Genomic DNA, 26,884 nt, shown 5'->3' with positions numbered 1-26,884 from the left:
TTTTATTCTCTCCCTTCTGATCCCTGGACTGATCCTAGGACTTCCTGCTCCCTGGGTTCTCGGCCTCTCGCGGCGTACCCTCCGCGGGCCAGTCTTGATAACGACCCACTGTGTGTGTCCACGGGGCCTAGGCCCGTCTTATCTGCCCCCCGCACCGCACCCAGCCACCACCTCCTGCACATCCTGTGGTCCCGTGCCTCCCCCACCTGGGGCTTGGGCCCGGCCTCCGCGACCTCTGCCTCTGGGGTCTGGCCCCTAGCCTCTCCCCGGTGCCCCTGGGCAGACGTCCCTTCCCGAGTCACGTCGGCCAGGCTGGCGCGATCCGGAGCGGGGCAAAGTGAGGGGCTCGCCCATTCCCACCCCCCGAGGTGCACGGACAGGGCCCAGGTGCGGATCTGCGCGCTTCCCACCCATTGTGTCTCTGAATTTTCGAAACCTCCGTAGGAGGAGGGTTACGAGCCTCATTTTGGAGGCGAGGAGCTGCGGCACAAGGTTGGAAGGCAGGCATGCGGTCGCCAGGATCTGAACGGCAACTTCTCGGGGGAAACGCCCTATTTAGGCTCGGGGGAGTCGGAGGGGGAGCCGACGGCCCGCAGCCCGGGGTCTGGCCTGGGGCATTAGTTGCACCACACCCTCTCTGCAGAGTTCCCTCCCGCGACCCGGCCGCCGTCTCCACCCGAGGCCGGGACTTTGGAGGCGGCGGCTCCGGAGCTCCGCGTGGCAGAGGAGCACAAGTGCGTCCGGGCACGCGGGCCAGAGGAGGCCCTGCCGGCCGCCGGGGAGCTGCAAGCCTCGAGGCGCGGCGAGCGGCGCGGCTGTTGCCAGCCCCCGCGGCGCGCGCAAACTGCGCACAACTACTTCTCGGGCGCCGCTCGGGGGGTCGGGGGCTGGGCGGCTGCCCCGCGGGGCGGCCGTGCCAGAGCCCCGCCGCCGGTTGCCCGCCCCCGGGCGCGGCCACGTGCGCCCCGCCGGGCTCGCACGCTCCGCCGCGCCGGGCCGCTAAGGCCCCCGGCAGGCACGCGCGCCCCCCGCGCGCACACGCTCCCGGGCACGCACGCCGCCGGCCGGCCCACGTCCGCCACGCCCCGCCTCCCCCGCGCCCCGCCCCCGCCCCCGCGGCGCCGGCCGCCGCGCTCCCATTGGCCACCCGGCGCGTGACGCGCGGCGCCGGCCCCGCCCCTCGTCAGTCACTCGGCGGAGGCGGCGCTGGCGGGGACTAGTCTCGTCCGGAGACTGGCGGCGGCGGCGGCGGCGGCGGCGGCCGAGCTCGAGCCCCGGCGGCTGAGGGCGGGCGGGCGGGCGGGCGCGGGGGAGGGAGGGGGGCCGGTCCGCGACGACTCCCGGGCGGCGTTTCTCCTGCGGGCGGCGGCGGCGGCGGCGGCGGCGGGGGGGCTGGGCGCAGCCCGTCCATGACCATGGGCGACAAGAAGAGCCCGACCAGGTACCTGCTCGGCGCCGCGGGCGGAAGGGAGGCCGGGGCGGCGGGGGCCGGCGGCGACTAGGCCCGAGCGGCGCGCGCGGGGAGGCGCGGCTAAGATGGAGACCGGCGGGCGGCGGCGGGCGGCGGCGGCGCTCCGCGCGGGCCGGGGCCGTGCGCGCCGCAGCCATGGCGGCTCCTCCTCAGCCGCCCTCCGCCGCCGCCGCTCCTCCCAGACAAAGGAGATTTGCCCAGGTGGGGAGGAGGCGGCGCGGGCGGGCGGGCGGCGGCGGCGGCCCGCGCCCCGCCGCGCCGCCCCGCGCCCCCCGGACGCGCCGCCCGCCCGCCGCGGCCTCCGGTCGGCCGCGGGTGCGCGAGGCCCCCGGCCGGGCCGGCGGCCGCGCGGGGTGGGCGGGGGGCGCCGCGAAGTTTGCCGCGCCGGATTCCTGCGGCACCGCGCCGCTCACGCGCGCCTGTGTTTTGCTGTGCCCTGTCCCCGCTCGCGCAGGCCGAAGAGGCAAGCCAAGCCCGCCGCGGACGAGGGCTTCTGGGACTGCAGCGTGTGCACCTTCAGGAACAGCGCCGAAGCCTTCAAATGCAGCATCTGCGACGTGCGGAAAGGCACCTCCACCAGGTACGCGGCGCCCGGCCCCCTTTGTCGGGCACTGGGCTTTAAAAAAATTTTTTTGGGGGGGTGGGGGGGGAGGGCGGCGAGCTGTACTTTTCTGCCCCGGCTCCAACTTGTTGATCGCGGCTTTTCCTGCGCCCTGGGGGTGGGCGACGGGTTTGGGGTCGTGTGTCTTCGGCGTTGGGTGCAGTGCCTCGTGTTCCCGGGATGATTTATGGGAAGGAATTTTCCCAGGTTTTCGTCTTATTTCATACAGACGCCGGGGTTGACACTTGTATCCTTTTGGCTTATTGGTGTTGGCTCGGAAAGAGAGGAAGCAGTGCTCTTGCTATGGATTGTAGGACATGAGACCTTTTTTTTTAAAAAATTTTTATTTTTTTTAAATTTCTGCCATGTGCAGAATGGTTTTAATTTGCCTGTCCTGAGTTATTTTCCTCTTCTTTGGGAAATTTAATGGTGGTAGTACAGAAAGGCTGGTTGTGCTTTTCTTGTTGGAGCTGCAAATGTCTGTTATTTTCTTGCACTTGAAAATAGACGTTGGGGGTATGATAAAGAAAGTGCATGTTTTGGAAGGCTGAGTTGTCAGGTTTTTTTTTTTTTTTTTCTCTTTCACCTGCATGATTAGCTTATGCAGAGTGGTGATGGGGTTTTGCAAAATGTGAAGTGAATGGAATGACTATTTTGAAGTTTGTGTTTTAAGCTTCATTGTGATGAAAATAATGTTGGTTGAAAGAATTCCTTTTCATGTAAATGAAGGTGGTAGACTGTATGGTACCAACGGAGTAGAACTACTCTGGATCCCCTGGGAGGAAATGTCAAGACTGATTTTGTGGTCTTCCGGTCATCCTTAAACTTTTATCTGGAATTTCAGTCGTGTTTGAAGTGAAACTGTTCTTGGTATCATTTAATGGGCAGGCGTTGGGGTGTGTGTCAAAGGAAGACATTCAGTTCTTGGTGTATGCTTTAGAACTTAAAGTCGGTGGCCAGGAGTCTCATTGCACTAGCTACCTGTTTTTGATTGGTGGTGTTCCAATGTGTCTGTGTAGTAGTGCTCCAACTGGATGTAGTTATTTGAATGTGTCGTGTTGAGGGTTCCTTGCTGTGTTTATACCTGGGATTAAATAGGATACTGGACAATCTAAAAGCATGTAAGTGGGGTTATTTTGTCCAGTTACCGGTAGAACTATTCTGTGATTTCCACTAACTCTTAAGTAATGAAACCACTCAATAAAAATAGTATAGAACTTGAGGAAGATATTTCCCCATAAGTAGTTTTCCTAAAAGTAAATTCATGTCAACTTTTTGTATCATCATAGATTTACTTAAAATTCATCATAGGTTTACTTAAAATTAAAAAACAAAACCTTTATTCATGGTTTCATGGATTTTGTTTTGCTATCTAAAATAGGGGATTCCATCAGATGGCATGAAACTTTAGAAACATATTTGTTACTTAAAGCAATAGTGATTGTGTATTATTTATGAGTAATGTTTTTTACATGTAGAATCCCTCAGAGGCCAAACCTCTTTATTGTGGTTTTGCTTTGAGTGTTACTGTAGATGGTGTTCAAGTAAATGATAGGAAACTCCTAAGAACTTGAGAATCTCACTGGTGAATAGAAACTTAAGCCAAACTCAAAAGTTTACATCTGATTTATTGCTGGGAATAATTATCTCATAATGAAATGCATTTCAGTTTCTACAGAAAAGTTTTTAAAAAACCTGACTCATCAGGTTTTTGGAAGCACGTGGAAGGTTTTGACTTTAAAGAATAAAGTTTTTTTAGGGCCACAGATGATGACAGTGAAATTCAGTTTCTAACAAATACTATGAAATATTTCAGAGTAAGTTCAGGCAAAGTTGCTTGTAGTACCTTTATGGATCCTCAGGCAGTTTTTTTGATGTCTGTCATTGAGTAGTATTTGAACATAACATTTCACATGTCTGAGAACTTGAACTCTCACCAAGTTGTGATACTCTTATTTGACTGAGATTTCTTTGACTTTGGTTATTATCACTATTTTAGTGTTTTAGATCTTTGCAGAAGGCATTAATCAGAATTCAGTTAACACCTTGGCTTTCCTCAATTACGGATGGGCGTCGTGTGGGGACAGTGAGTTTTTGACGGGTTTCGTCTTGTCCTTCTGTGCATTAGCTTGGTTAATTTCTCTGTGATACTTGCCACTGCGCTGTTTTTTCTTGTCTTTTTTTTGGTACCTCACAGGTTTGATATGAACCTGACGTTTTCTGTCTTGTCTGGTATTAATCAGACTTGGTATTGACGGCAGTACAAAACTTTTTTTTTTTTTCCTTTTTCTTTCTTTTCCAGTCTGGGGGGGATTGAAGCCAGGACCTTGCACATACTAGACAAATGCCCTACCCCTGAGCTACAACCCAGCCCTGTTGTTGGGTTTTGGAACTGGGTAATAGGCAAAAATCAGGGATTTTAGAACAATTTGTTGACTGACATAGAAATTGTTTTAGCTGTATTTTAACAGCCTAGTTATCTAGCCCATGGTTATTTTGAAGTTTTTGGTCATTCTTTTCTTTATTGTCACTGTCATCTACCAGTCAGTCTGGGAGAACAGCTTTGAATTAGTGGCAGCCCAGCAGTGAACAGAACTCTATTTGCCCTATGAAGACAGAGTTGATGTTCCTAAATATGATTAGGAAAATACTGCCACTCTTCCTAGGCTGTGGAAGATACTGTTGAAGGCATTGGGTAGGAGAGGGACATGTGTAAAGGATGGCAAGACATGTATCCAGATGACTGTAATTCAAGTTGTAAAGACTCTGAGAGGCAATAAAAAATGGGATTGAAGCAGTCTGGCTTGGGGAATCAATCACATGGTTCCCTTCCCTCCCTTCTTTTGGACAACTAGAATTGATTTCTCTAGAATCACCTGCCAGCTTTACACTGTTATTGCCATGTGCATCAGTTGTTTTTAATTCTGCAGGTATAATCATGAAGGTGATTCAGAGTGAGGACTTCTTTTCTTTTTTGGGGGGAGCAGAATGAAAGGGAGATAAAAAGGTCGTAAGGAATATGCTAAGGTCCTAAGGAATTTGTAATAGTCCCCTTGGAAGGCTCAGGGGCAATGGAGATACATGTTTTAGATGTATTATTAATTACGTGTTGGGTCTCTGGTTCTTTTATGCAATTTTTTCCCAAGCACACTATCCCACTCTCTAGCCCTTGGTCATTATTTGTTTTAAAATCTTTTTTGAGGTCCTGCTTGGTGATGCACACCCGTCATCAGAAGGGACCAAGTTGGAGGCTAACCTCAGCAACTTTGCTGGATGCTGCCTCATGATAAAAGGACTGCGAATGTGGTTCAGTGGTAAAGCACCCTTGAGTTCAATCCCCAATATAAAACAACAACAGTGAACCCATAAACTTTTGTTAAGGTGTAATTTACATATAGCATTCGTCCATTGCTAATGCTGCAATTAATTTTTTTTTTTTTTGTCATTTTAAAGAGTTGTGATGTCATCACCACAGTGTAGTTTAGAACCTTTCATCACCTAAGCTGGTTACCTTATGCCTGTTCTCTGATAGAAAGTCTCTGATCCTGGAGCATGGAGGAGTCAGGGGCCGCCAGAGAGTTGCTTTGCGGTGCTGCTGGATGGAAAATAAAGAGGGGGGTTCAGTGTTAAGAGAGGTGGCAGGTGGGTAGGAAGAGAATCCTATCCCTTCCTATGTGATCGCTGTAGTAGTGCTTCTCTTCCTGCTTTGACAGACACACAAAAAGAAGATGCTGCCTTAAGAGAGGAAGGGAAGCAAAGCTGGATGTTGGGAACTGCCTAACTGTTCTCTTAAGCTGCACTTGCAGGTGTCTGGTAGTCACTTCCTAGACTGGTGAAGAAGCATTTTGATTTTGTGGTCTTATGACTGTGAGTGCAGTGTTGTCTTTAAAATAAAAATTAACCAAAACATTGCTCCATGTTCTTATTAATGAATGTTTCTTTGCTAATAGGGCTGTAATTTTTGTTTTCAACTGCTGTTTATGTTGCATTCACTTGAAAAATTAGAAAAGTTTTGTTTTGGCTAATTGCCACAGATTTAGAACTTTGCTCTTATGATGTTGAATTGAAATCATGCTTTATTTAATTCCTGATCATTTGACAACTGCACCTCTGAAAAGTTCACTGTTTTGGGAGCCTTTATAGACAAGTAGAAGCGAGGATTCCTGACTTTGGCTAGTGCTGTGGTGTGGGAATAAATAACTTGCTTTAAAAAAAGCTGGTACTGGGCTGGGGATGTGGCTCAAGTGGTATCGCGCTCGCCTAGGATGCGTGCGGCCCGGGTTTGATCCTCAGCACCACATACAAACATGTTATGTCCGCCAAGAATAACTAAGAAATAAATATTAAGAAATTATCTCTTAAAAAAAAAAAAAAGCTGGTACTCAGGATATTGGAGTGCAGGGAGAGGCAGCAGCAGTGTTGTGTGTGGTTTTTCTTGTTCTAGACTCCCTGATTCTTTGCATTTGTACTTTTGGAATCTTCCCCCCTTAAATGCAGGTACCTTGCCAACTCAAAACAGGTAATTATGAACTGTTGCAGACTTTTTGTGGGAAAACACAACTTAGTTATGACTTTTGCTGGAAGCTTTGTAAGGGTGTCACCTGGTGATGCTTTTTAGGAAGGAAACCCCCGAAAGAGGAGGAGGTACCTGCACTGGGACAGAGGAAGGCCAGGCTAACAGTGCTTCCTGAGGATCCAAACCGTGGCTTTACACCTTAGGTACTTGGTTTTGTTATGTTTGTCTTTTACAGGAATACTCCATAAAATACATGGAAAAATTGCCTCTGTCTTCCAAATCATCAAACCTTATCAAACCTTTCAACCTCAGAGCTGGTACAAAAGCTGGTACGGTTTCAAAGATTACTCTTACCCAGGAATGGAGTGATAATTTATTTTGTGTTTGCTGTTGCATTGGACTTAACTGATTTATTGGTACTGACTTGATCCTGTGTGTACTTGATGACCTTAAAGTAAATTACCTGGGTAGTTGTGGTCATTTGACATGTTTTTATTGAGCATACCGCCATCTGGGCTCTGGGTATGCAGTGGTGTAAAGACAGAGAAGGTCTCTATCGTCATGGGATTTGAAATACTGTGGAGAGGAAGAGAAGAAAAGCAAGTGGACAGAAAAATGAGATAACTTCAGTTGGCCACAAGTGCCGTGAAGCAATTGGTAGGATTAGGAACTGTGGAGTGAGGAAGACCAGGCAGAGGCCTCCTTTGGACCAGTGTTGAGGTATGCATTTTCACTGTTAGGAAATGGGCTACTTTTATTTGATGCTTGAGGATAATTAAGGTGTAGTTTTACCTGTGCAGGTTAGCTCATTTCGTAGAGCTGCAGTATTGGTGCAGAACCTACTAAAGTGAGTTGCATGTTGTAGACTAAGCTCAGACTAACCAGTTTCTGTTAGTCATTGAGTTGGGAGGGTGTGAACAGATTCATTTATGTATTATTTACATGGCATACATTGGTTGTGTACTTCAGTAGGTGTGAAGAAACTTGTTAAGATTTAGAAAATTGTCAAGCAACCGTAGTTATTTATTTTTTTTTAAGTTGTAGATGGACACAATATCTTTGTTTTTATTTGTTTATTTTTATGTGGTGCCGAGATCGAATCCAGGGCCTCACATGTGTGAGGCAAGTGCTCTACCATAGAGCTACAACCCCGGCCCCGTAGTTTATTTTTCATTTTTTTAGAGAGTTTTTTGAATTGAAGGTGCATGTATTGTGAGTTTAAAGATTTGCTGCTCTTTCACAAGGTGATTGTGTGTTTGTAACTGGGACCAGATTCTGCATCAGATTCTTAAAGAGAACATTCCCAGAAGCCCTTGTACTCTGCCACCTGCCCCTGCTCTCCTGACTTGTAGCACAGGAGATAAGGCTTTGCTTGTTTTTGAATTCTCTTTGAATGGAATCTTAAGAGTATAAACAGTGTGGTTCTGGCTTCTTTCAGTCATAGTGGTGTTTGCAAGACTCCTATCTGTTGTGTGCAGTTCTGATTTTCCCAGTTTTATCCCTAAGAATCTCTTAACGCTCAGCTCTTGGTATGCAGACCCTTGTTTACACATTGTAGAGGGAGGACCCCTCCCGCCCTCTTCACTTACCTACCTCAGCAGTTGCCGCCTCCTGGCAGCACAGCACCCAGTGTGAGAGGAGTGGGGCCTGGTGTGTAAGACTTTCCAGTGGTCATAAAGGGAGTCAGTCATGGCCTTTCGTCAGTAGTATGTTCATCAGTCACTTCAGTTTTAAGGCATTGGTTAAATAAGTGGGAAACTCCTGCTTTCAGGGAACTTAACAAACTTGTTGGAAAGTTAGTGCATAAGAAGATGGCCAGTGGTGGATAGCACCCTGGATGTGAGTGGTGCAGTGAGAGTGGAGCGAGTTGAATCCAAGGTAGAGACAGACAGTGCTTTTTTTTTTTTTAAAGTAAGTGCTTTTTGAAAGAGGGCAGAGAGAAACTTTGGGCCTCCCTGATTCTTGCATGTCAGATTTGTTCTGTAGGCAGATATAAGTTACTTAGTTCTTTGCCCCCTCCTCTCCTGTACCTTCATCACTCTATTCAGATGACATCATCCACACTTTTTTACTTCTCCCGTGTCTGCCCAGGTACTACTTACCATCCACCCATCACTGCCTCTGCCTGTGTACATAGGGTTAGGAAAGCCACTGCGTCCTGGGTTTCTTACTTGGGCTACTTAAAGACAGTTCTTACCCCACAGGTTGAAAAGCTGAGTTAATGTAAAAGTGTTTTCTCAAATGCCAACCAGAACATTCCAGTTCCTGGTTAAAATTATCACCTGGTTCTCATTGTCTTTAGGATAGAATTCAAATCCTGAGTATCACGAAGAGCTTTGGGATTGGGTTCCTTTCCTCTGTCTTTGTTTAGAATATCTGGGAGCAGCCCACCACTACCTCATTTGCCCTCCACACACCTAGTATGGTGTGTTCTGAGTGTGGACTGTGGGGTCTCACTTGCATGCCTTCATGCTCTTCTGTGGTTTCTTTTGAAATGCCCGCCCTCCCTCCCTTCCTTCCTAGATTGAACTCAGGGGCACTGGACCACTGAGCCACATCCCCAGCCCTATTCTGTATTTTATTTAGAGACAGGGTCTCACTGAGTTGCTTAGGGCCTCGCCTTTGTTGAGGCTGGCTTTGAACTTGAGATCCTCCTGCTTCAGCCTCCCTAGCTCCTGGGATTTCAGGCATGTGCCTCCATGCCTGGCTTTTTCCTTTCTTCTTGTGTCCTGACTAGATGTCTCTCTGTCCTCTCTCAGGCCTCAGGAAGCCTTTCTTTCCCCTGCAGTCATGCATATCTCTGTCATAACACTTGGAACTATATTTATGGGATCTTCAGTGTGCTTCTGTTGTGTTGTCTCATCTTGAGGGCAGGACTTTTCTTTTGTATCTTTATTTTCCTATGTTTATTACAATGCCTGGCACTTGGTAGGGGTTCAGTAAATACGTACTGTACAGAATAAATGAAGACTGTAAGAAAGAGTTCCAGAAAGAATTCTAATACTGTGGGGGGGATGTACCGCCGATCCCAACTTTTGGGGAGGCTGGGGTGGGAGCACACATTGAGCTCACAAATTGGAGCCCTGCTTGGGCAATATAGTGAGACCCTGTCTCTCTCACCCCCCATCCCCCCAAAAGTTCTATTAAACGTTCTTATATATTAGGGCTGTCATCTTGTGTGTTTGTTTAATGTGACTGGGTTAGGCACAGGTGGTCTTTATGAAGTCTGGGTAGTATTCCTGTTTTTCTGGTTTTGTTTTCTAAACAAGTACTTGAAATTAAAACAGGATTACAGATGCGGGGGCTGTAGACTGTGCATTTAACTCACTTCCTGGAGTGGGGTTTTTGAACTTCAGATCATTGGTGTGTTTACCTAAGTAACATTAATTGTGAAAAGCCTTATTTCTGGTTGTCCAGTTCATGGTGTCAGTAGCCAGAAATCACGTTGGAAAGTCTGGTTGGTAATAATGAAGCAAGGGATTGATCGTGTGGTACAAAACCTATTTTGGCGGGTACTGAGGAACTAAAGTTGTATGTTTGTAAACTGTCACCTTAAGGGGACTTAAAAATGTTTACAAAACATACTAAGTAGTGTTGGAAATGTTGTGCTCTTGTTCTGCCCTAATAACTTCACTTGATAGCTGGACCCTTTGTGCATGATAGTTGGACCTTGGACACTGTGGATGCTACCATCTGTCAAGTAATTTGGATTATTTCTGTTAAGTTGAAGTCTTGACTCATGCAATTCATTCATTTTTTTTAGCTGTATTTTCATTTCCGTATAGTTAATTGACAAAAACAGTTAAATGTTGCCAAAATGAATTCTGAGTAAAGGTAATGCAGATGTACCACTGTACTACTCAGAAATCATGAGAGTTTGATGCTACTATCTCCTCTGCTTTCCTTCCTCTGTTTAAATTATCCTGTGGTTGTGAAGAGAAACTAGCAGAAGGGATATGTTTAAAAAAAAGTGTCTTAAAACTTTCCAAAATATTTCTCTCTACAATTTAAGAGCACTAGCAATACAGACGAAGAGAAACTTTGGCAGATTTTAGAGGGGGCAAGAAATGAAGAGTGGCATCCGCCAGTTTCAGCAGCATATTGGGTCTTCCACAGGGCATGGTGGTTAGTCATGGCTACAGTGAACCTGGTGACTGCTTTCTTCTAAGAACAGATGAGATGTCACACGAGGGTTTATAGCTACCCTCTTCATGCTTTTATAAAACTAAAGCTGATTTAATATCATAAATGCTGCAAGAGTGGTCAAAGTCATAAGAAGTAGGAATTCAACTTCTTTCAGCCAAAGACAAGACAGTTTACTGGTGCACATGGCCAGTAACGAGGAGGTCCATATCCATTTGGACTCAGGGAATCAAAGGAAGAACTACAAGAATCAGGTCTGCTGTCACTCGCCCAGTCCCTGGGTCACTCTTTGTTGCCTAGAGGTGGGGATTCTGTGACCAAGCCACCTTACTTGTCTTCAGGGTGCGGGAGCTGGGACACTTGCTAGGTGGATGGACATTCCCACCCCAGCTGAGCGCAGGTCCTCCAGGGTGGGAGCTGGGTTCCATTTATCTTGTATCAGCCCGGCATCTTTGTGAACTATTTGTGTATTTTTATTGTATGGGTAAAGGAATTAGGAATATCAGTGAAGGCTGGTTAGAACCTAAAGAAGGTAATGTTCCATAGGTTATTTTATTTTGTAGTTACATTTGGTAAATGATTCCTTGTCCTTTGTTTTGGTTATGAAGGTAACGCATTTATTTTAGGAAGTATGGGGACAAAACAAAACAAAAATAAACATCACTCATAATCCTGCCATTGATAAATATTTTTGTTTATTGAGTAATTTATTTATTCAGGCGACTACAAATATCTGAGTGATGGCAGTTGAGTTTCTAAAGCAGTAGGTATTCCATGTGGGATATTTCACATCAGGCTATGTGTGATGTGAAACAAATTAAGTCTGATTTGAAGACTTCTGATCTGGTTCAGTCTGGATTCTTTAAGGGAGAAGAAGTTCGTGAACATTTTACAATTTTAGGATTTCTTATTTGTAGAGAGCAAAGCAGGAATTAATTTTTTTTCTAGATCGTTTCATTTTGGGGGGAAAACTGAATAGTAAATTCTTAATTCAAAGGCATACTAATTTTGTCCAAACCCTTCATTAAAGAACCATTTTGGGTATGCGGATTTAATGTTTTCATTCTAAATGTGTTTAGAGTGCTAGTTCTGGGACCTTCATGTGCACCACAATCACCTGAAAGCTTTGGGCTTCGTTGTCATGTGTCTGTACATGTGCAGTTGGGCAGTTTCCTTCTCTACACCTCTCTGTTCCCCTTCCTCCTCCTTCCCCGCTCCTTTCTTCTATTGGTCCTCCTTCTGTTTTCAGGAGGACACCCCCCCCCCCTTTTTCTCGCTCTCTTCCACATTGGAGAGAAAACATCCACAGCTTGACCTTCTGAGTTTGGCTTATCTCTCATAACATAATGCTTTTAGTTTTCCATCCATTTCCTCATGAATGACATAATTTCATTCTGTATGGCTAAATAAAACTCCATTCTGTATACTGCATTTTCTTTACCCATTCCTCCATTGACAGACACCTAGACTGGTTCTGTATTCGGTTGTTGTAAATCATGCTGCTATAAACATGGATATTCGTGTATTGCTATAATAGTATGATGGCTTTAATTCTTTAGGATTAAATATGGAGGAGTGGTGTAGCTGGGTCATATGGTGGTTCTATTCATAGTCGTTTGAGGAACCTCTATACTGATTTTCATAGTGGTTGTACTAATTTATGGTCCCGCCAACAGTTGAGTATTCTTTTTGCCCACATCCTCTCCAGTATTATTCTCTGTGTTCTCTATTCTAACTAGACTGAGATGAAATCTCCGTGTTTTGATTTGCATTTCTCTGATTGCTTTGAACATTTTTTCATATTTTTGTTGGCAATTTGTATTTTCTTTTTGTGAGAGGTCTGTTTAATTCATTTGCCCATTTATTGATTGGGGTTTTCTTCCCTTGGAATGGTAAGTTTTAGAATTCTTTATGTATTCTGAGTATTCTCTGTTGGAAGAAGAGCTTCCAACAAATATTTTCTCCCTTGTTTCACTCATTTTCTTTGCTGTGCAGAAGCTTTTTAATTTGATGCCATCCCATTTATCAATTATTGTATTAATTCCTGAATTTTAGGAGTTCTGTTGAGGAAGTTGATACCTGTGCCTATGTCGGAGTTGACCCTCTGGTTTCTTCTAGCAGTTGCAAAGTTGCAAGGTTTCTAGTCTAATTCTTAGGTCTTTGACCATTTTGAGTTGACTTTTGTGCAGAATGAGAGGGATCTAGTTCATTCTTCTGCATATGAACAACCAGTTTTGCCAGTATCATTTGCTGTCAAAAGAGTCTGTTGAACAGACATTGCTGAATCTCAACCTTGGAATTTACTGGTGTAGGGTCTGAGAATTTGCATTTCTAGTAAGTTTGCAGGTAGTGTTGACTCTGCACTTTGGGAAACTACTGGTTTACATGACCTTAGGCTCTCCTAAAGAGCAGCTGGTTTTTTCAGGGAAGTTTGTTTATTTACTTATTTATTTTTTTGGTACTGGGGATTGAACCCAGGGGAACTTAACCACTGAGCCACATCCCCAGCCCTTTTTATATTTTATTTAGAGAGAGAAGGTCTCACTGAATTGCTTAGGGCCTTGCTAAGTTTCTGGGGCTGGTTTTGTACTTGTGATCCTCCTGCCTCAGCCTCCCTAGCCGCTGGGATTGCAGGTGTGTGCCACCATTCCCAGCAAAGGTTTTGATTGTATGGAAACATGATGTGTTGGTATTGCAGAGTGAACTTATCTAAGTGGTCAACATTTTAGGACCATATTATTGACCTAGGTTGGCATTGGAGGTGATACCTTAATGAATGAATATTCTGTGCAAAGTATAGGAATATAAATTGGGGGGCCATATCAGTTCTACCCTGGTGTCTTTTCTGCATTGTAGAGACAACTGTTACCTTACTTTACTAACACTTTGATTTCAGATAAAATATATTTTTTTTAACAAATCCTGTTTCTAGATGGAACCAGGTTTTATAATCAGTAAACCAACATTCTAGTAAAAATCTGGCAAATAATCTGAACAAGTAATTAATTCATTAGGAAAAAAAATACAAACTCGAGAAAAATATAACTTCCTCCATTATTCAGAGAGATACAAAATAAGATTAATATATTTTGGCCAATCAGATTGTAAAGACTGAAAAATAATTTTAGTGAGGTTTGGAAATGGGCATTCTCATCTTCAATGGATACATAAATTGATTAAGTTTTTGGAGGCCACTATGGCAGTTGGTATCAAATGCTTGTAAATTATTTGTACCCTGTGACCCAACAAAAAATGATTCCTAGGAATTTGTGTGACCACATAAATTCCTCAGTATAAAACAACAAATTGAAAATTACCTAAATAAGGATCAGCACAGAATTGTTAAAAATATGGAATATTCATGATAGAATATTTTGCAGCTGTTAAAAAATGTTTCGAGATTTGTCATACATGGCTGATGAGAATGTAGAACAGTATGCTTTACATTCTGGAAAATAGTCTGGCAGTGTCTTAGAACTAAACAGTACTTACCACGTGACCCAAGTGGTCACACCCCTGGATGTTTATCCCAGAGCAGTGAAAGCCTGGGTTCACACAAAACCTGGTCAATTTTTTCTTTTTTTTTTTTTTTGTCATAGCCCCAAACTAGAAGTGACCTAGGTGTTCTTCAGTAGGTGACTAGAACATCTGTGCTGTGGAATGCTATTGAGCAATACCGAGGGACATTTACTGATTATTAGTATAACTTGGATGGACCTCAGGGGTCTTTTGCAGAGTGAAAAGAGCCAGTCGCAAAGATTTTGTAGGGTGCCATTGCCATTCTTGAAATGACAGAATTCCCAATGCTCCGGGCTGGTGGAGGGACTGGGAGAGGTGGGCGTGAGTTAAAAATGCCGGCGTTCACATGATGTGTGTCTTGGTTGTGGTTGTAGTTTTGTGAATATACAGGTGTGAAGAAATGGCTTGAGTTGGTGAGGAGGATTGAGAGGTTGGATGCAGGTAGCTGAGTAAAGTCGGGAGGCGTGAGCTCTGGTGGTCCACCACTGTAGGGGACTGGTGTTCACCACTGTTGTTATTTCCAGAGAAGTGTTAAGAGAGGAGTTCAGAGGTTCTTAGTAAATAAATGACATAATTTGAGGCGATGGAAATAGTGTAACCACACTGACTTGCTCATTGTACATTGCACACAGGTGTCAAATTATCCTCATATCCTATAAGTCTGTAAAGTTATTGGGTCTAAAATTATTCTTGAGATGGTAGAGCACACATAAAATGGCAGAGAATTATTTACACACATACCATAGTCAGTTTCCTGGTTTTGATATTTTACTATAATCCAGAAGGTGCACATTGTGAGGAAACTGGGTGGAGGTTACATGAGACTTTTCTGTATTATTTTTGTGACTTACTGTGAGTCTGTGATTATTTCAAAGTAAGTTAAACTGTTTAGAAAGAATATGTAATGATGGAGGCAAGTATTTATAGTATAATAATTAGAAAAGGCAAGTTTCAGAATGATAAAAGTATGGTTCCACTTTAATCTCAATATTTCGTACCATTCAACCTAATATGCATACCTAGAAATAAACCATTAACATTGGAAAGTATCTGAATGAATCGAATATGTTGTATTTGAGTTTGAAATTGCATTACAAGATATGTAGATGATGTTCTGAATCAGTGCTGTCCAAGTAGACATATTGCAGACCATGCATGATTTTGAACTTTCTAGTAGCCACATGCAGGAAGTACAAAGCAGGTGAAATTTATATATTTTGTTTAGTCAGTTATTTCCAGAATGTTATCGTTTCAACCTGTAACCAATAAAAAATATCATATTTTATAGTTTCATAAAAGTCTTCATAATCTGGTGTATGTTTTGTAATTACAGCTCTTAATTCAGACAGGCTGCATCTCAAGTGTTCAATGGGAATGTTTGACTAGTGGCTGCCATATTGGAGAGGAAGAGTAATAGTCGAGAAAAAGTGTTTTGGTGTCAACCTCAGTTTGAGCAACAGTAGCTCTGCTGTTGGCCTAGTGGCCTTGGTCAGGTTACTTGAGCCTTTTCTTTCATTTTTCATTTATAAAATATGGGCATTAACTTCTCTGTAGGGATTATGTAAAGATAAATAAGGCTGGGCATAGTGGTGCATGCCTGTAATCCCAGACTTGTTGGGAGGCTGAGGCAGGAGGGTCACAAGTATGAGGCCTGAAACAGCTTAGTGAGACCTTGTCTCAAAATAAAAAAGAAAGGGGCTGAGGATGTGGCTCAAGCGGTAGTGCGCTCGCCTGGCATGCGCACAGCCCTGGGTTCGATCCTCAGCACCACATACAAACAAATAAAGATATTATGTTCGCCGAAAACTAAAAAATAAATATTAAAAAAATTCTCTCTCTCTATATCTATCTATCTATCTATCTATCTATCTATCTATCTCTATCTTAATAAATAAATAAAAAAGAGAAAAGAGCCAAGGATATGGCTCAGTGATTAAGCACCCCTGGACTCTCTTTTCTGTAACTCCCCCCCCCAAAAAAAAAAAAGATTGAATGATTGTAGTGTACTTAGCATATGACCTGGCACAGAATACATACTGTAAACAATATGAAGCGCGATTGACGTATTTATTTACATATTTATTTATTTTTGCTGTTTTTGTGAGTGATCTGAGGGCCTCCTTCATGATGCTAGACAAGTGCTCCACTGTTAAGTTACACTTCCTGTCTTTTAAAAATTTATTTTGAGACACTATCTTGTTAAGTTACTGAGGCTGGCCTGGAATTAGGATCTTCCTGCTTCAGCCTCCTGAGTAGCTGGGATCATGGGTGTGTACCACAAATGTGTGGTGCATGACCTAATTCTCATTTTCCAGATGTAAAGCTTGCGGCCTTAACTTGTAGAGTATGACTTGACTGAATGGTTCTTCAGCATTTAGATGATTAGGCCATCCCGAGATGCTTTGTTTGCATAGTGCTTTACATTTTGCATGCCAGCTGTGTGTATTCTCCCAGTATAATATTCAGAGCCACCTGAGAGGTAGTTGTTATTAATTTTAAATGGAAGAAGCGGAGGGTCAGAAGTGTCAACTTTGATTTCTTACTAGGTAAAGTAGAAAAAACTGACTGAATTAAATGGACAAGGGAGCTTGATTACCAGTGTTCTCATCTCCTTCTTTTCCTTCCATCTTTGTCGTTTCAAGGGAAAATGGATCGCCCTCTTTCAGGCCCATTTGAATTGGAGGAGGACAATAATATAATGCCAGTAGAGTGGTTACTTGCTCAGATTTTTAGCCTAATTGCATCACTTGTAATTAACAAAGTGAGTGGAGGCTGTCTAGATTGACTTATTTTGCTTTTTGCTGTGTTTCTCTTTATAAAGTTCAGGGTTTCTCATCCTGTCTCTTAGATTTACCCGTAAAAACAGACTGAGAATATGGAATATATACTCACTGTCTTAAATCAGGTTCTTTGAAGTGTTGTTCGACACTTGACTACTTTTAAAATTATACAACTTTTTGAAAGAACATTACATGTCACCATGAAATTCCTGGGCAAGTAGTGATTTTGAATGATTGACTTTCCCCAGGCTGGAGTGCCTGTGCCAGAGTCAGATGGAGCAGATATCACTGACTTTCAGACTCTGTATTCCAGGAGGAAGGCTCTGCACTCTTTTGTATGCAGGACTTAGCTTTATTTCCAAGCCCTTCAGTTAAAATATTGAGCAAGCCATAGCATGTCTACTTTGTTCTTGGGTACCATGGGACATTGCGTGACATTGAACAGCTTGATGTTGGCAAGTCTTGGTGTGCACCCTAGAAGCATATTTGTAAGAAGGGGAATCATACTTTGATGCTCAGGATGAGAGTGATAATAGGGAAGGTAGGTAGGTAGAGTGTTATTTGAGGCTTGGTATTCAGATTTACCCCCTTTTGGATCTGTATGATTGGCCTGGCAACACCTCCCTTTCTGCCTGTTCATGGAGCATCCATAAGATCCTCTACAAAGAATTCATAATTTCTCATCTTTTTGAATCTTAAATTCTGAGTTTTTTTTTTTTTTTTAAACTAAAGGTTATAAGAACTGTGAAACATGACTATCAATGGGCTTTTGGGGAGAAATTTTATATAATGGAATCATGTTTCAAAGATTTTTGTTTTAGAAGGGGAATCTCCGTTTTCAAGATTTCTTGTAAGTTTCACTATGTACAGTTTCTGTTACTGCAGTCAAGTTGTGAATAAAAGCTTTAAAATACCACTATTATAAGACGAAACTTTTTATATGTACAGAGGTATATGCTAGGTTGGGATTTAAATTTGAAATGAATAGAACTGGTTGATTTCTGTCTTTCCCAGATTTGAAATACTGAGATTTGTCAATTTTGGTAATTTATAGTAAAATGAATCTTAAATACCATGGTGCTAAATTACTTGTGTGAAAATAATTTATTTGTAGCCTGGTATGGTGGCGCGTGTCTGTCCCAGTGGCTCAGGAGGCTGATGCAGGAGGATCACAAGTTCAAAGCCTGCCTCAGCCAAAGTGAGGCCCTAAGTATCTCAGTGAGATCCTGTCTCTAAATAAAATACAGAATAGGGCTGGGGCTATGGCTCAGTGGTTGAATGCCCCTGAGTTCAATTCCTGATACCCCCCAAATATATTTGTAATGTAGTCCACCCAGCGATGTATAAATGGATATTTATTTGTGCATTTTGGGATCACTGAAAATTTTTGGTAGTGTTGAGTTTATATGTAGCTGAATATATAGTTGTAGGTAATATTTTGTTTTTGGAATTCTTGTCTTTGATTTTTCCATTCTAAGAAATTTAACTGATTGTGGTCTGACTCTAAGCTAAATTCAGTCTTTTAGGATCTCTGAGTTGGGGGAGTCACGGCAGAGCAAAAACCTGGTGTGGAAGGCAAGTGTTTTTAAGTATTAACTGGTGGATTGCAGCCCTCAGGCAATGCATATATAGAACTTTGTTACATTATTTACTTAAAAGAATGACACTGATAAATTTTTCTTTGAAAAGAATTTTTATTATTGAAATAGTTAATACTGAATTATGCCCCACAGCAAAGCTTGGTTCTAATCGAACAGGTGTACATTACATGTTTTTCTTGCTTAGCATTTATTGAACCTGTTTATTGGGTGTCCGAGGTGCTGTGAGTGTAGCCGACTAGGAAGGGGCTCTGCTCATTAAGAACAGTGGGGCACAGTTCATGGAGACCTCAGCAGTGATCTTGCAGCCTGGCTAGTGCTAATAAGGGCCACCATTTAAGGGCATTTAACAGAATAGACACTGTTTCATGCATTTCTCATTTAATCATTAGAAGAATGAGGTATGCATGGCTTTGTCCCCATTTTACAGATGAGAAAATGACATTTGGAGCTCACATTCCTAACCCCCCAGATCAGTAGAGTTGCACTTGACTTGGTCTTTTCCAGCTTCATAGGATCACATGTGTCATTTAGTCTTTTTATCTGATAATGGCATTATCATCCACACAGTGGAACAATTTGTAGACACCTATAGCAGATACCAAATGTCACTGGTTTTTATTCCTCTGATACTATGGCTGCTACTACCTTATTTTAGGTCCTCATTATTTCACTTTTAATTTCAGTACAGTTCAATTAATTTTAAGCCTCTCTTGCGCAGATCTGGACCTGTCCTGTTGCAGTAACCTTGAGCCTGGTCTGCCACGTCCAGTCTTTTGTGTTGCCCAGAGATAACTCTAAAGAACATGTAAATCATGTCACCTGTCTGTGCAACTGCTGTGGGTGCTACCTCACTGCTCAGCGAGGTCTTGCTCTTCTTTGCATGCACTTTTTGGTCAAGCTGATGATGTTCTTGGGAACATGTGCTTTTCTGCCACCATGCTGCTTGCCACCTAGGTGTCTAACTGTGTGAAAACTGCAGGTAAACTCCAGCATCTGCTTCAAGACCCAGCTCTTATTACACTGTCTTTGGATTCTTCTTTCATCATTAACACTTTTTTTGGGGGGGCGGGGGGAGGGGTACACTGTCTCCAGCATGGCCTGAAAATCATTTCTTCCTGGAATTTCTTGTTTATATTTGCTGCCCCAGGAAACCCTCAGGAACAGAGACAGTGACCTATTTTTGTTAAATCTCCAGTGCTTACTGAAGTGCTGTGTTTTGTATTCTTCAGTATAATGGACAATCTATTTCTCTGATCTCTTCTTTAAGTACTCTTTTTAAGAAAATAAAATTAAGGCAGATGTTGATTAGCCTTCTCTGCAGATGGGTTGTGGTCATGTAGAAAACCTGAATGCCTTGGAAATACTGCCACGAGTTCCTTCCTCACTCGAGGTTCTAATTTTACTCTTTGCTTTGACTCTAAAGATGGTTCCCATGATCAGTTTCCCTTCCACCTTCATTCCTGCTTTTCTGCTTTCAGCTGAGACACCTGTTGGCTGTACAGAGCACTCTGTGAAGCAGTCAGTGAAGGTGATCTCTCAGGAGGACTTTGAGAGAGAGAGTGCTCTCCTGAAGTTCTCTTCTCTCTGCTTTTTGGCTGAAGGTTTTAGAAACACAGAAAGTGGCTTAAGAAGGCAAAGGTAGACTAAAACCAACCAGATCAAGCAATCTGTGTTTTTTTCCTTAGAGGTTTTGCAGCTGAATAGGACTCAGAATAGTTGTAATTCTCTTAGGAAGAGATTTTCAAGAGATGGACTATAGAATTTTTTGAACTGTGCACACCTGTGTGCACCTGCAATCCCAGGGATGGGAGAGGCCAAGGCAAGAGGAATGCAAGTTCCTGGCTAGCCTCAGCTGCTTAGCAAGACCCTGTTACCCCCCATCCCCCCAAAAAAACCTTCGCAATGAAAGAAGCCACACTCCCTGTGTACTGGCCGCAAGAGGTCAGAGAATGTGAAGCAAGACATAACGTCGTAGATAGAAAACGTTTGAACCAGATATTGGGGTGAAGATAAGAAATAATATGGTAGGATTACTCCTATCAATAGAAACAAGACAAATAGCATGGGAACCCCAAAATACATGAAACTGCTCCAGTGTGAACAGCCAGATTGAGGATCACTTCCCTCTGTCACTAAACCACTTCATTCCTTGGTGAAGTCCTCGCAGCATGGGTTGTTTCTGAGAAGATGGACTTCAGAATGTATGTGGTGTGTTTCCTGTGTGCATAGGATGGTAATGAGGGTACTGATAACTAAGGACTAAAACATTAGAATACATTGCTGTGGCATTTTGAAGATACAAGGTAGTGGGGTTTGTCATACAAAAATAGTTTGTAATGTTTTTAGAATACATTCTCAAATAGCACTAAACGACTAAATTTTACTCTTTTAAAGGTGACAAATAATAAAACGACTAAGGTAAATTTTGTAGATTGATGTACGATTTCAGTATTGCTGAGTCTCTAACTGAAATCAAGAAGTATTTTACTGCAGTCAGTAAAAGTGCCGCATTTACCTTGCTTGTTTAATTGTTTTCAGCCTCATTAAAGTATAATTAGCATATTAAGAAACTTCACATATAAATATACTCTGGAAAACCACCACAGTGAATGCAATGACCACAACTATTACCCCTGACATTTTCTTTCCTGCTCCTCTCTGTCCCCAAGTAACTGCTTTCTCTCACTGTAGATTAGTTGGCACTTTCTTGGTATGGAACTCACATGCCTGGCAAGAGTTCCATGCTGAGCCACACCCAGCCTTGTTTCAGTTCTGTGTGAATGCATGTGTTCTTTGGGGGGTGGGTGCCTGACTTCCCTCAGCATGCTGGTCTTTAGGTCATCATTGTTTATTCCTCTTACTGTTGAATAGTATTCCACTGGGTAACCTGCAGGGTTGTCTGACCAATCATCAGATGGTGGACATTTGAATTGTTTGCATTTTCTGGCTCTTAGAAATAAAGCTGCAATGTATTCCCAAACAAGTCTTTGTGTAGAAACATATGTGTTTCTTTCTCTTTTGAGTAAATACCTAAGATAGGTTTTGCTTTTTTTATTTTTATTATTTGAGGTACTGGGGATTAAACCCAGGGCCTTGTGCATACAAGGCAAGCACTCTACCAATGGAGCTATATTCCCAGCCCTAGGTTTTGCTATTTAGGAAATTGACAAACTATTTCTTAAAGTGGTTGTATCATTTTAAATTCCTGCTAGCACTGTAGGAGAGTAGTTGTTTTTCCGTACCCTAAGTTCCTATAGTCAGTCCATGGTTTTGATTTTAGGCTTCTACTGATCCCTTATTGTGGTTCTCACTTGTATACATCCCTGATAACTAAGAGTGTCGAACATGTATCACATGCTTACTTCCCTTCTGTGCATTTTCTTTTAAGTATCTGTTCATATTACTCATTTTTTAATTGGATTTTAGTAAATTGTGAGATTGTGGGTTTTTTTGTTTTTGTTTTTTGGCAGGTGGGGTGGGACTGGGGATTTGACCTAGGGGCTTGTACATGTGCTCTGTCTACCACTGAGTGACATCCCCAGCATTTTTATTTTTTATTTTGAGATAGTATCTTACTAAGTTTCAGTTGCTCAGGCTGTCTTCAGACTTGGAATCCTACCTCACCTTCAAGAGTAGCTGAGATTAAAGATTAAGATTGCCTCCCTGCTTGGCAAGAAGATTATTCTTTCTTTAATTGGTTGGCATCTTTGATGGAAATTAGTGAACTATATATGTGTGAGTCTGTTTCCAGACTCCACTGTGTTTCATTGTTCTAATTTTTTTTTTTTTTTAAACATCTGTTCTGTGGTCTTAAGTAGCTTTATAGTGAATCTTGCAATAAGGAAATGTAAGACCTCCAACTTTTTTGTTATTATTTAGCTATCCTAGATCCTTTGCCTTTTGGAAAGTCTGTCAGTATCTACATAAAAGGCATGCTAGTGTTTGTATTAGTATGTGCTGACTTTAGATAAGATGGAGGGAAACTGATGAGCCAAAACATTAGATTGAGTATTGCAGTCCATGAACATGGTATATCTGTTTATTTAGGTCTTGTCTTAGCAGTGTTCATGGTTTCATTCTTCCACAAGTTTTACTTCTCTTCCATCAGATTTGTCACCAGGTATTTCATAATTTTAAAATTTGTTGCTAGTTGTTGAAAATACAAGTCATTTTCGTTAATTGTGTACCCTGTAACATTATTGAACTTGCCTATTAATTTCAGTAGCTTTTTGGGTAGATCCCATAGAGTTTGCCCCATTGGCAATCATGTTTGAATTAACACACTGCTGCTTCTTCCTTTCCATTTTGGATGCCCTGTATTTCTTTTAACTGCTTGTCATACTAGAAAGACTCCAACACAGTGTCAAAACTGTTGGGTAGTAGTGTTTTTAAACCATTAATTATGCTGTTTGCTGTAGGCCCCTGCCTCCTGGTTTAGGAAGCTCCTTTCTATAGTAGTTTGCTGAGAGTTTTTATTAAAGAGTAGAAATTGGATTTAGTACTAAATTGGTTGGTTTTGAAATTTTAAACCCAATTTGACATTCCAGTGGTAAAGCCCACGTTGTCAGTGTATTCTCATTTGTGTTCATGGAGAACATTGGCCTGCCATTTTTTTCTCCCTCCTAAAATATTTGTCAGGTTTTATATTTAAGGTAATACAACTTTCATAGAATGAGTTGGGAAATGTTCCCTCCTTCTCCTTTTTCTAGAAGAGGTTGTATAGAATTGGTAATTGTTTCTACTTTAAAACTTTTAATGAATGTACTGGTAAAGGCATTTGGGTCTAGAATGTTCATATATATATATATATATATATATATTCATATATATATATATATATATATATATATATATAAACTACAATTTGAGTTACTTTGTAAATATATTTTTTAAAATTTAGATTTTTCTCGGGTGAACTTGGCAGTTCATATTTTACAAGAAATTTAGGAACTTGTCTGTTTTATTGAAATAAAGTTTAAAATATTCATCTATCTTTCTATTATTTGTAGAGTCTGCAGCTGTTACCTCATTCTTTACTGATAATTTGTGTTCTCTTTGAGTCTCGCTCATCAGGATTTCATTGATCTAAACAATCTTTAGCTTTCACTTGTCTTTCTATGTATTTTCTGAAGGTGTCAGCTGAGGTTCTTGATTTGGAGACCTTTCTTTTCCAAGTGCAGATGTTTGCTGCTGTTAATTATTTAGTTGTTACCCTATACTATATTGTTTTCATTTTTATTCAGCACAAAATACTTTTTTATTTTCCATTAAAGAAATTTTTTTTGGTCAGGTAGGTTGTTGAAGAACTTTAAAAATTTCTACCGATGTGAGGATTTTCCAGATATACCCTTCTGGTTTTTAAATTTAATTATGCTTAGTTTTGCGATTAGGCTCCTAAATAGTTAGAACGTTAGGTTCTTCTTGATGAATTGAAACAACCCTCTTTATCCCTAGTAATATTATTATTTGCTCTGAAATTCATTGTGTCCTCTGTTTACCTAGCCATTCCAGCATTCTTCTCAGTGCTGTTAGCATGGCATACTTTTTCCTGTAGTTTTGTCTTACATTTGAATTTTTTTTTTTTTTTTTTTTGGTAGACAGCATATGGTTGGGTTTTGCTTTTCTAATCAGATACCACAATCTCTGCCTTTTAATTGCAGTGTTTAGCCAATTTACACTTAATGTGTATATGTGAATGGTTTTAAATCTACTATTTTGCTGGTTTTCCCACATATTTTTCTACATTTCACTTTGCTTTCTTTTGGTTTAACTGGGGGTTTGTTTCCTTTAATAATTCTCCTTAATTTATTGGCTATACTTATTTGATTTGTTGCTTCCCCATTTTGCTCACGGCAGTCCATCTTCAAGTAGTAACTGTATTTCACACACAGTGTAAAGGTGTAGTAGTGGAATAACCATTTTTCCTCCTGGCCTCCGTTCTGTTATTGTCATACGTTTACGACTTCTGTTGTGATCCCCACCATATGTTGTTATAAATTTTAAGTAGTCAGTCTTTTTTAAAGGTTTAAAAATATAACACAGTAGGTTTTTTATGTTTTCCCACATTTCACCATTTCCTGGGTTCTTCATTTCTTTTACATAGATTCCCGTTTCTACCTGGTAGTACTTGACTTCTGCTTGAGGAACCTCCCCATAGTTCTTAGAGTACAAATCTGCTGGTCATTCTTCAGTGTGTGTGTGTGTGTGTGTTTAATGTATCAGGATCAAACTTTGCTTCTTTCTGCTAACAGCTTTATTAAGATATGATTCACATAATCATATAGTTCATCTATTTAAGTTTGTAATTCAGTGGGGGTTAATATATTCAGAGTTATAAACCATGGCCACATTTTACACCCCCCTCCCACAGCACACGCACTCAGGAAATCAGCTGCCTGCCAGCCTACCCTGCCTCAAGACTTCAGGGAGTCTCTGATACACTTTCCACCTCTAAAGATTGGCCTAATTGGGGTATTTCATATAAATGGAATCCTGCAGTAGGTATTTAACCTTTTGAGGAACTACCTTCCAGTTCTAGTTTTGTAAAAAATAACTGCACCATTTTATTTCCCCAACAGTGTATGAGGCCTCCAGTTTCTTGTCCTTGTTAAAAAGATTTTTCTAATGGGTGAAAAACTCTAGCTTTAGGTTTTCACATTATATCACAGATATTGACTCCATTGTCTTCTGGCCCCCCTCCCCCCTTCCCCTCCCCTCCCCCTCCCCTCCCCTCCCCTCCCCCCCCTTCCCCTCCCCCTGAAACCCAGGGCCTTGCCCATGCTAGGCCAGCACCCTATGACTGAACTACATCCCCTGTCCTTTCTGTTCTATTTTGAGGCAAGGTCTTTCTGACTTGCCCAGGTTATCTTTGAACTTGGAATCCTCCTGCCTCACCCTTCCTACTAAGGAGCTAGGATTGGAGATGTGTGCCACAGTACCTGACAGGGTCACATCATTTCAGCACTGTGTTACATCATTTCAGCACTGTGTTATTCTTTATTCCTCTACAAAATGTTTTGTTTTCTCTGCTTTAAAAAGATTTTTCCTTATCACTGGTTTTTAGCAGTTTGGTTATAATGAGGCTTAGTAAAGTTTTTTTTTTTAAGTGTTTCTTGTGCTTGGGGTTTGTTGAGCAGCATTTTACCTTTTTATTAAAGCTCGTTTGCATCCTATTGCAAAATAACTATGAGTTTTATAATATGCTTTAAATCCTTACTTAACGCTATAGCATATTTCTTACTGTATCTAGCCAAGAAGAGATAGAATCCTTTAAATTGCCCTTGATTACACACTACTATTTCTTCCCTTCTTGGGAAAAAAAAATCTCCTTATACACAGGCCTTGGAGACGATTGCATCCAACCATTGTAGGACAGAAGGAAACAGTAGGCTTCCCTCCCCCAGTGACAGCCTTTCCCTGTCTGTCAGATCTGTGGTGGACCACGAGGTTCCATAATACAACAGGGACATGTCTTCTCAGTTCCCAGCTCTCCCATTTCTCCAGCCGGGTGCTGCTGTGAGGCACTTCTGGTTAGCACACAGTGCCTGAACTGTGGGACCCATCTCACACTTGAGTTCTTCTGTGCTATTTTAGGAAGTCCATGATTTGGCTGGGCTGGATAGGTAAAGCTTTGTGTTAGATATGAGTGATGGCTCATTTTCTCTTGACATATGTTTCTCTTTTTCTGCCCACCTCATTTCCCACAGTGGGAAGTATGTATGGATGTAGGATGGTCACCATCTGTAGCATATCCATAGTGGTTCTTTGCCTTGGTGAAGTTTGCTTTGTGTTTAGAAGCCCTTCATATTGATGATTCTTTTCGGGATCTTTCTGTGTAGGTGATTGTGGAACATCTGGAGCATTTTGGCAGCAGTGGAGGACTCACATGTCCTCATCCTTCTTGGAGTTTCATTGGTTGCCTGTACATTCCCATGCATTAGATGCAGGTTGCCTGATTTGGAACACCCTGCCTTCTTACCTTGCAGGGTACAGGGTTAATGCAGGTATGTGAGGTTCTTGGAAGACCATTTGGAATTACAGGATGAGTTTTTAAATGGAAAACTGAAAAATTTTTGCCCTTTAATTTCCCCCAATCCATTCTTCTCTTTTATTTTCTTTTAACGGAATTTATTATTATTATTTGAATTAGGTTTATTGAGCTATTTCTATCTAGTAAGATAAGCTCTTTCAGGTTCACAGGTCTGTACATTTTGATGAGCTTATCCTGAAAACACTAATAAAGAAATAGTTGTT

At 42.1% G+C, this 26,884-nt stretch overlaps 1 protein-coding gene across 1 annotated transcript in view; it reads left to right on the top strand.

Annotated features, from left to right (window-relative positions):
* Positions 1-1,380: 1,380 nt before the first annotated feature.
* Rybp (RING1 and YY1 binding protein) overlaps positions 1,381-26,884 on the top strand; it is a 66,939-nt gene continuing 41,435 nt past the window's right edge. The window contains exons 1-2 of the mRNA XM_071605981.1: positions 1,381-1,441; positions 1,926-2,051. Coding sequence (XP_071462082.1) covers positions 1,410-1,441; positions 1,926-2,051 — 158 coding nt within the window. The 5' untranslated portion in view covers positions 1,381-1,409. The remainder of the gene's footprint in view (positions 1,442-1,925; positions 2,052-26,884) is intronic.

The sequence above is a fragment of the Marmota flaviventris genome, chromosome 20 (assembly GCF_047511675.1).
Source record: "Marmota flaviventris isolate mMarFla1 chromosome 20, mMarFla1.hap1, whole genome shotgun sequence".
Classification (NCBI taxonomy): Eukaryota; Metazoa; Chordata; class Mammalia; order Rodentia; family Sciuridae; genus Marmota; species Marmota flaviventris.
Note: the sequence above shows the minus strand (reverse complement) of the source record. Positions and strands in the feature narration are given on the sequence as shown.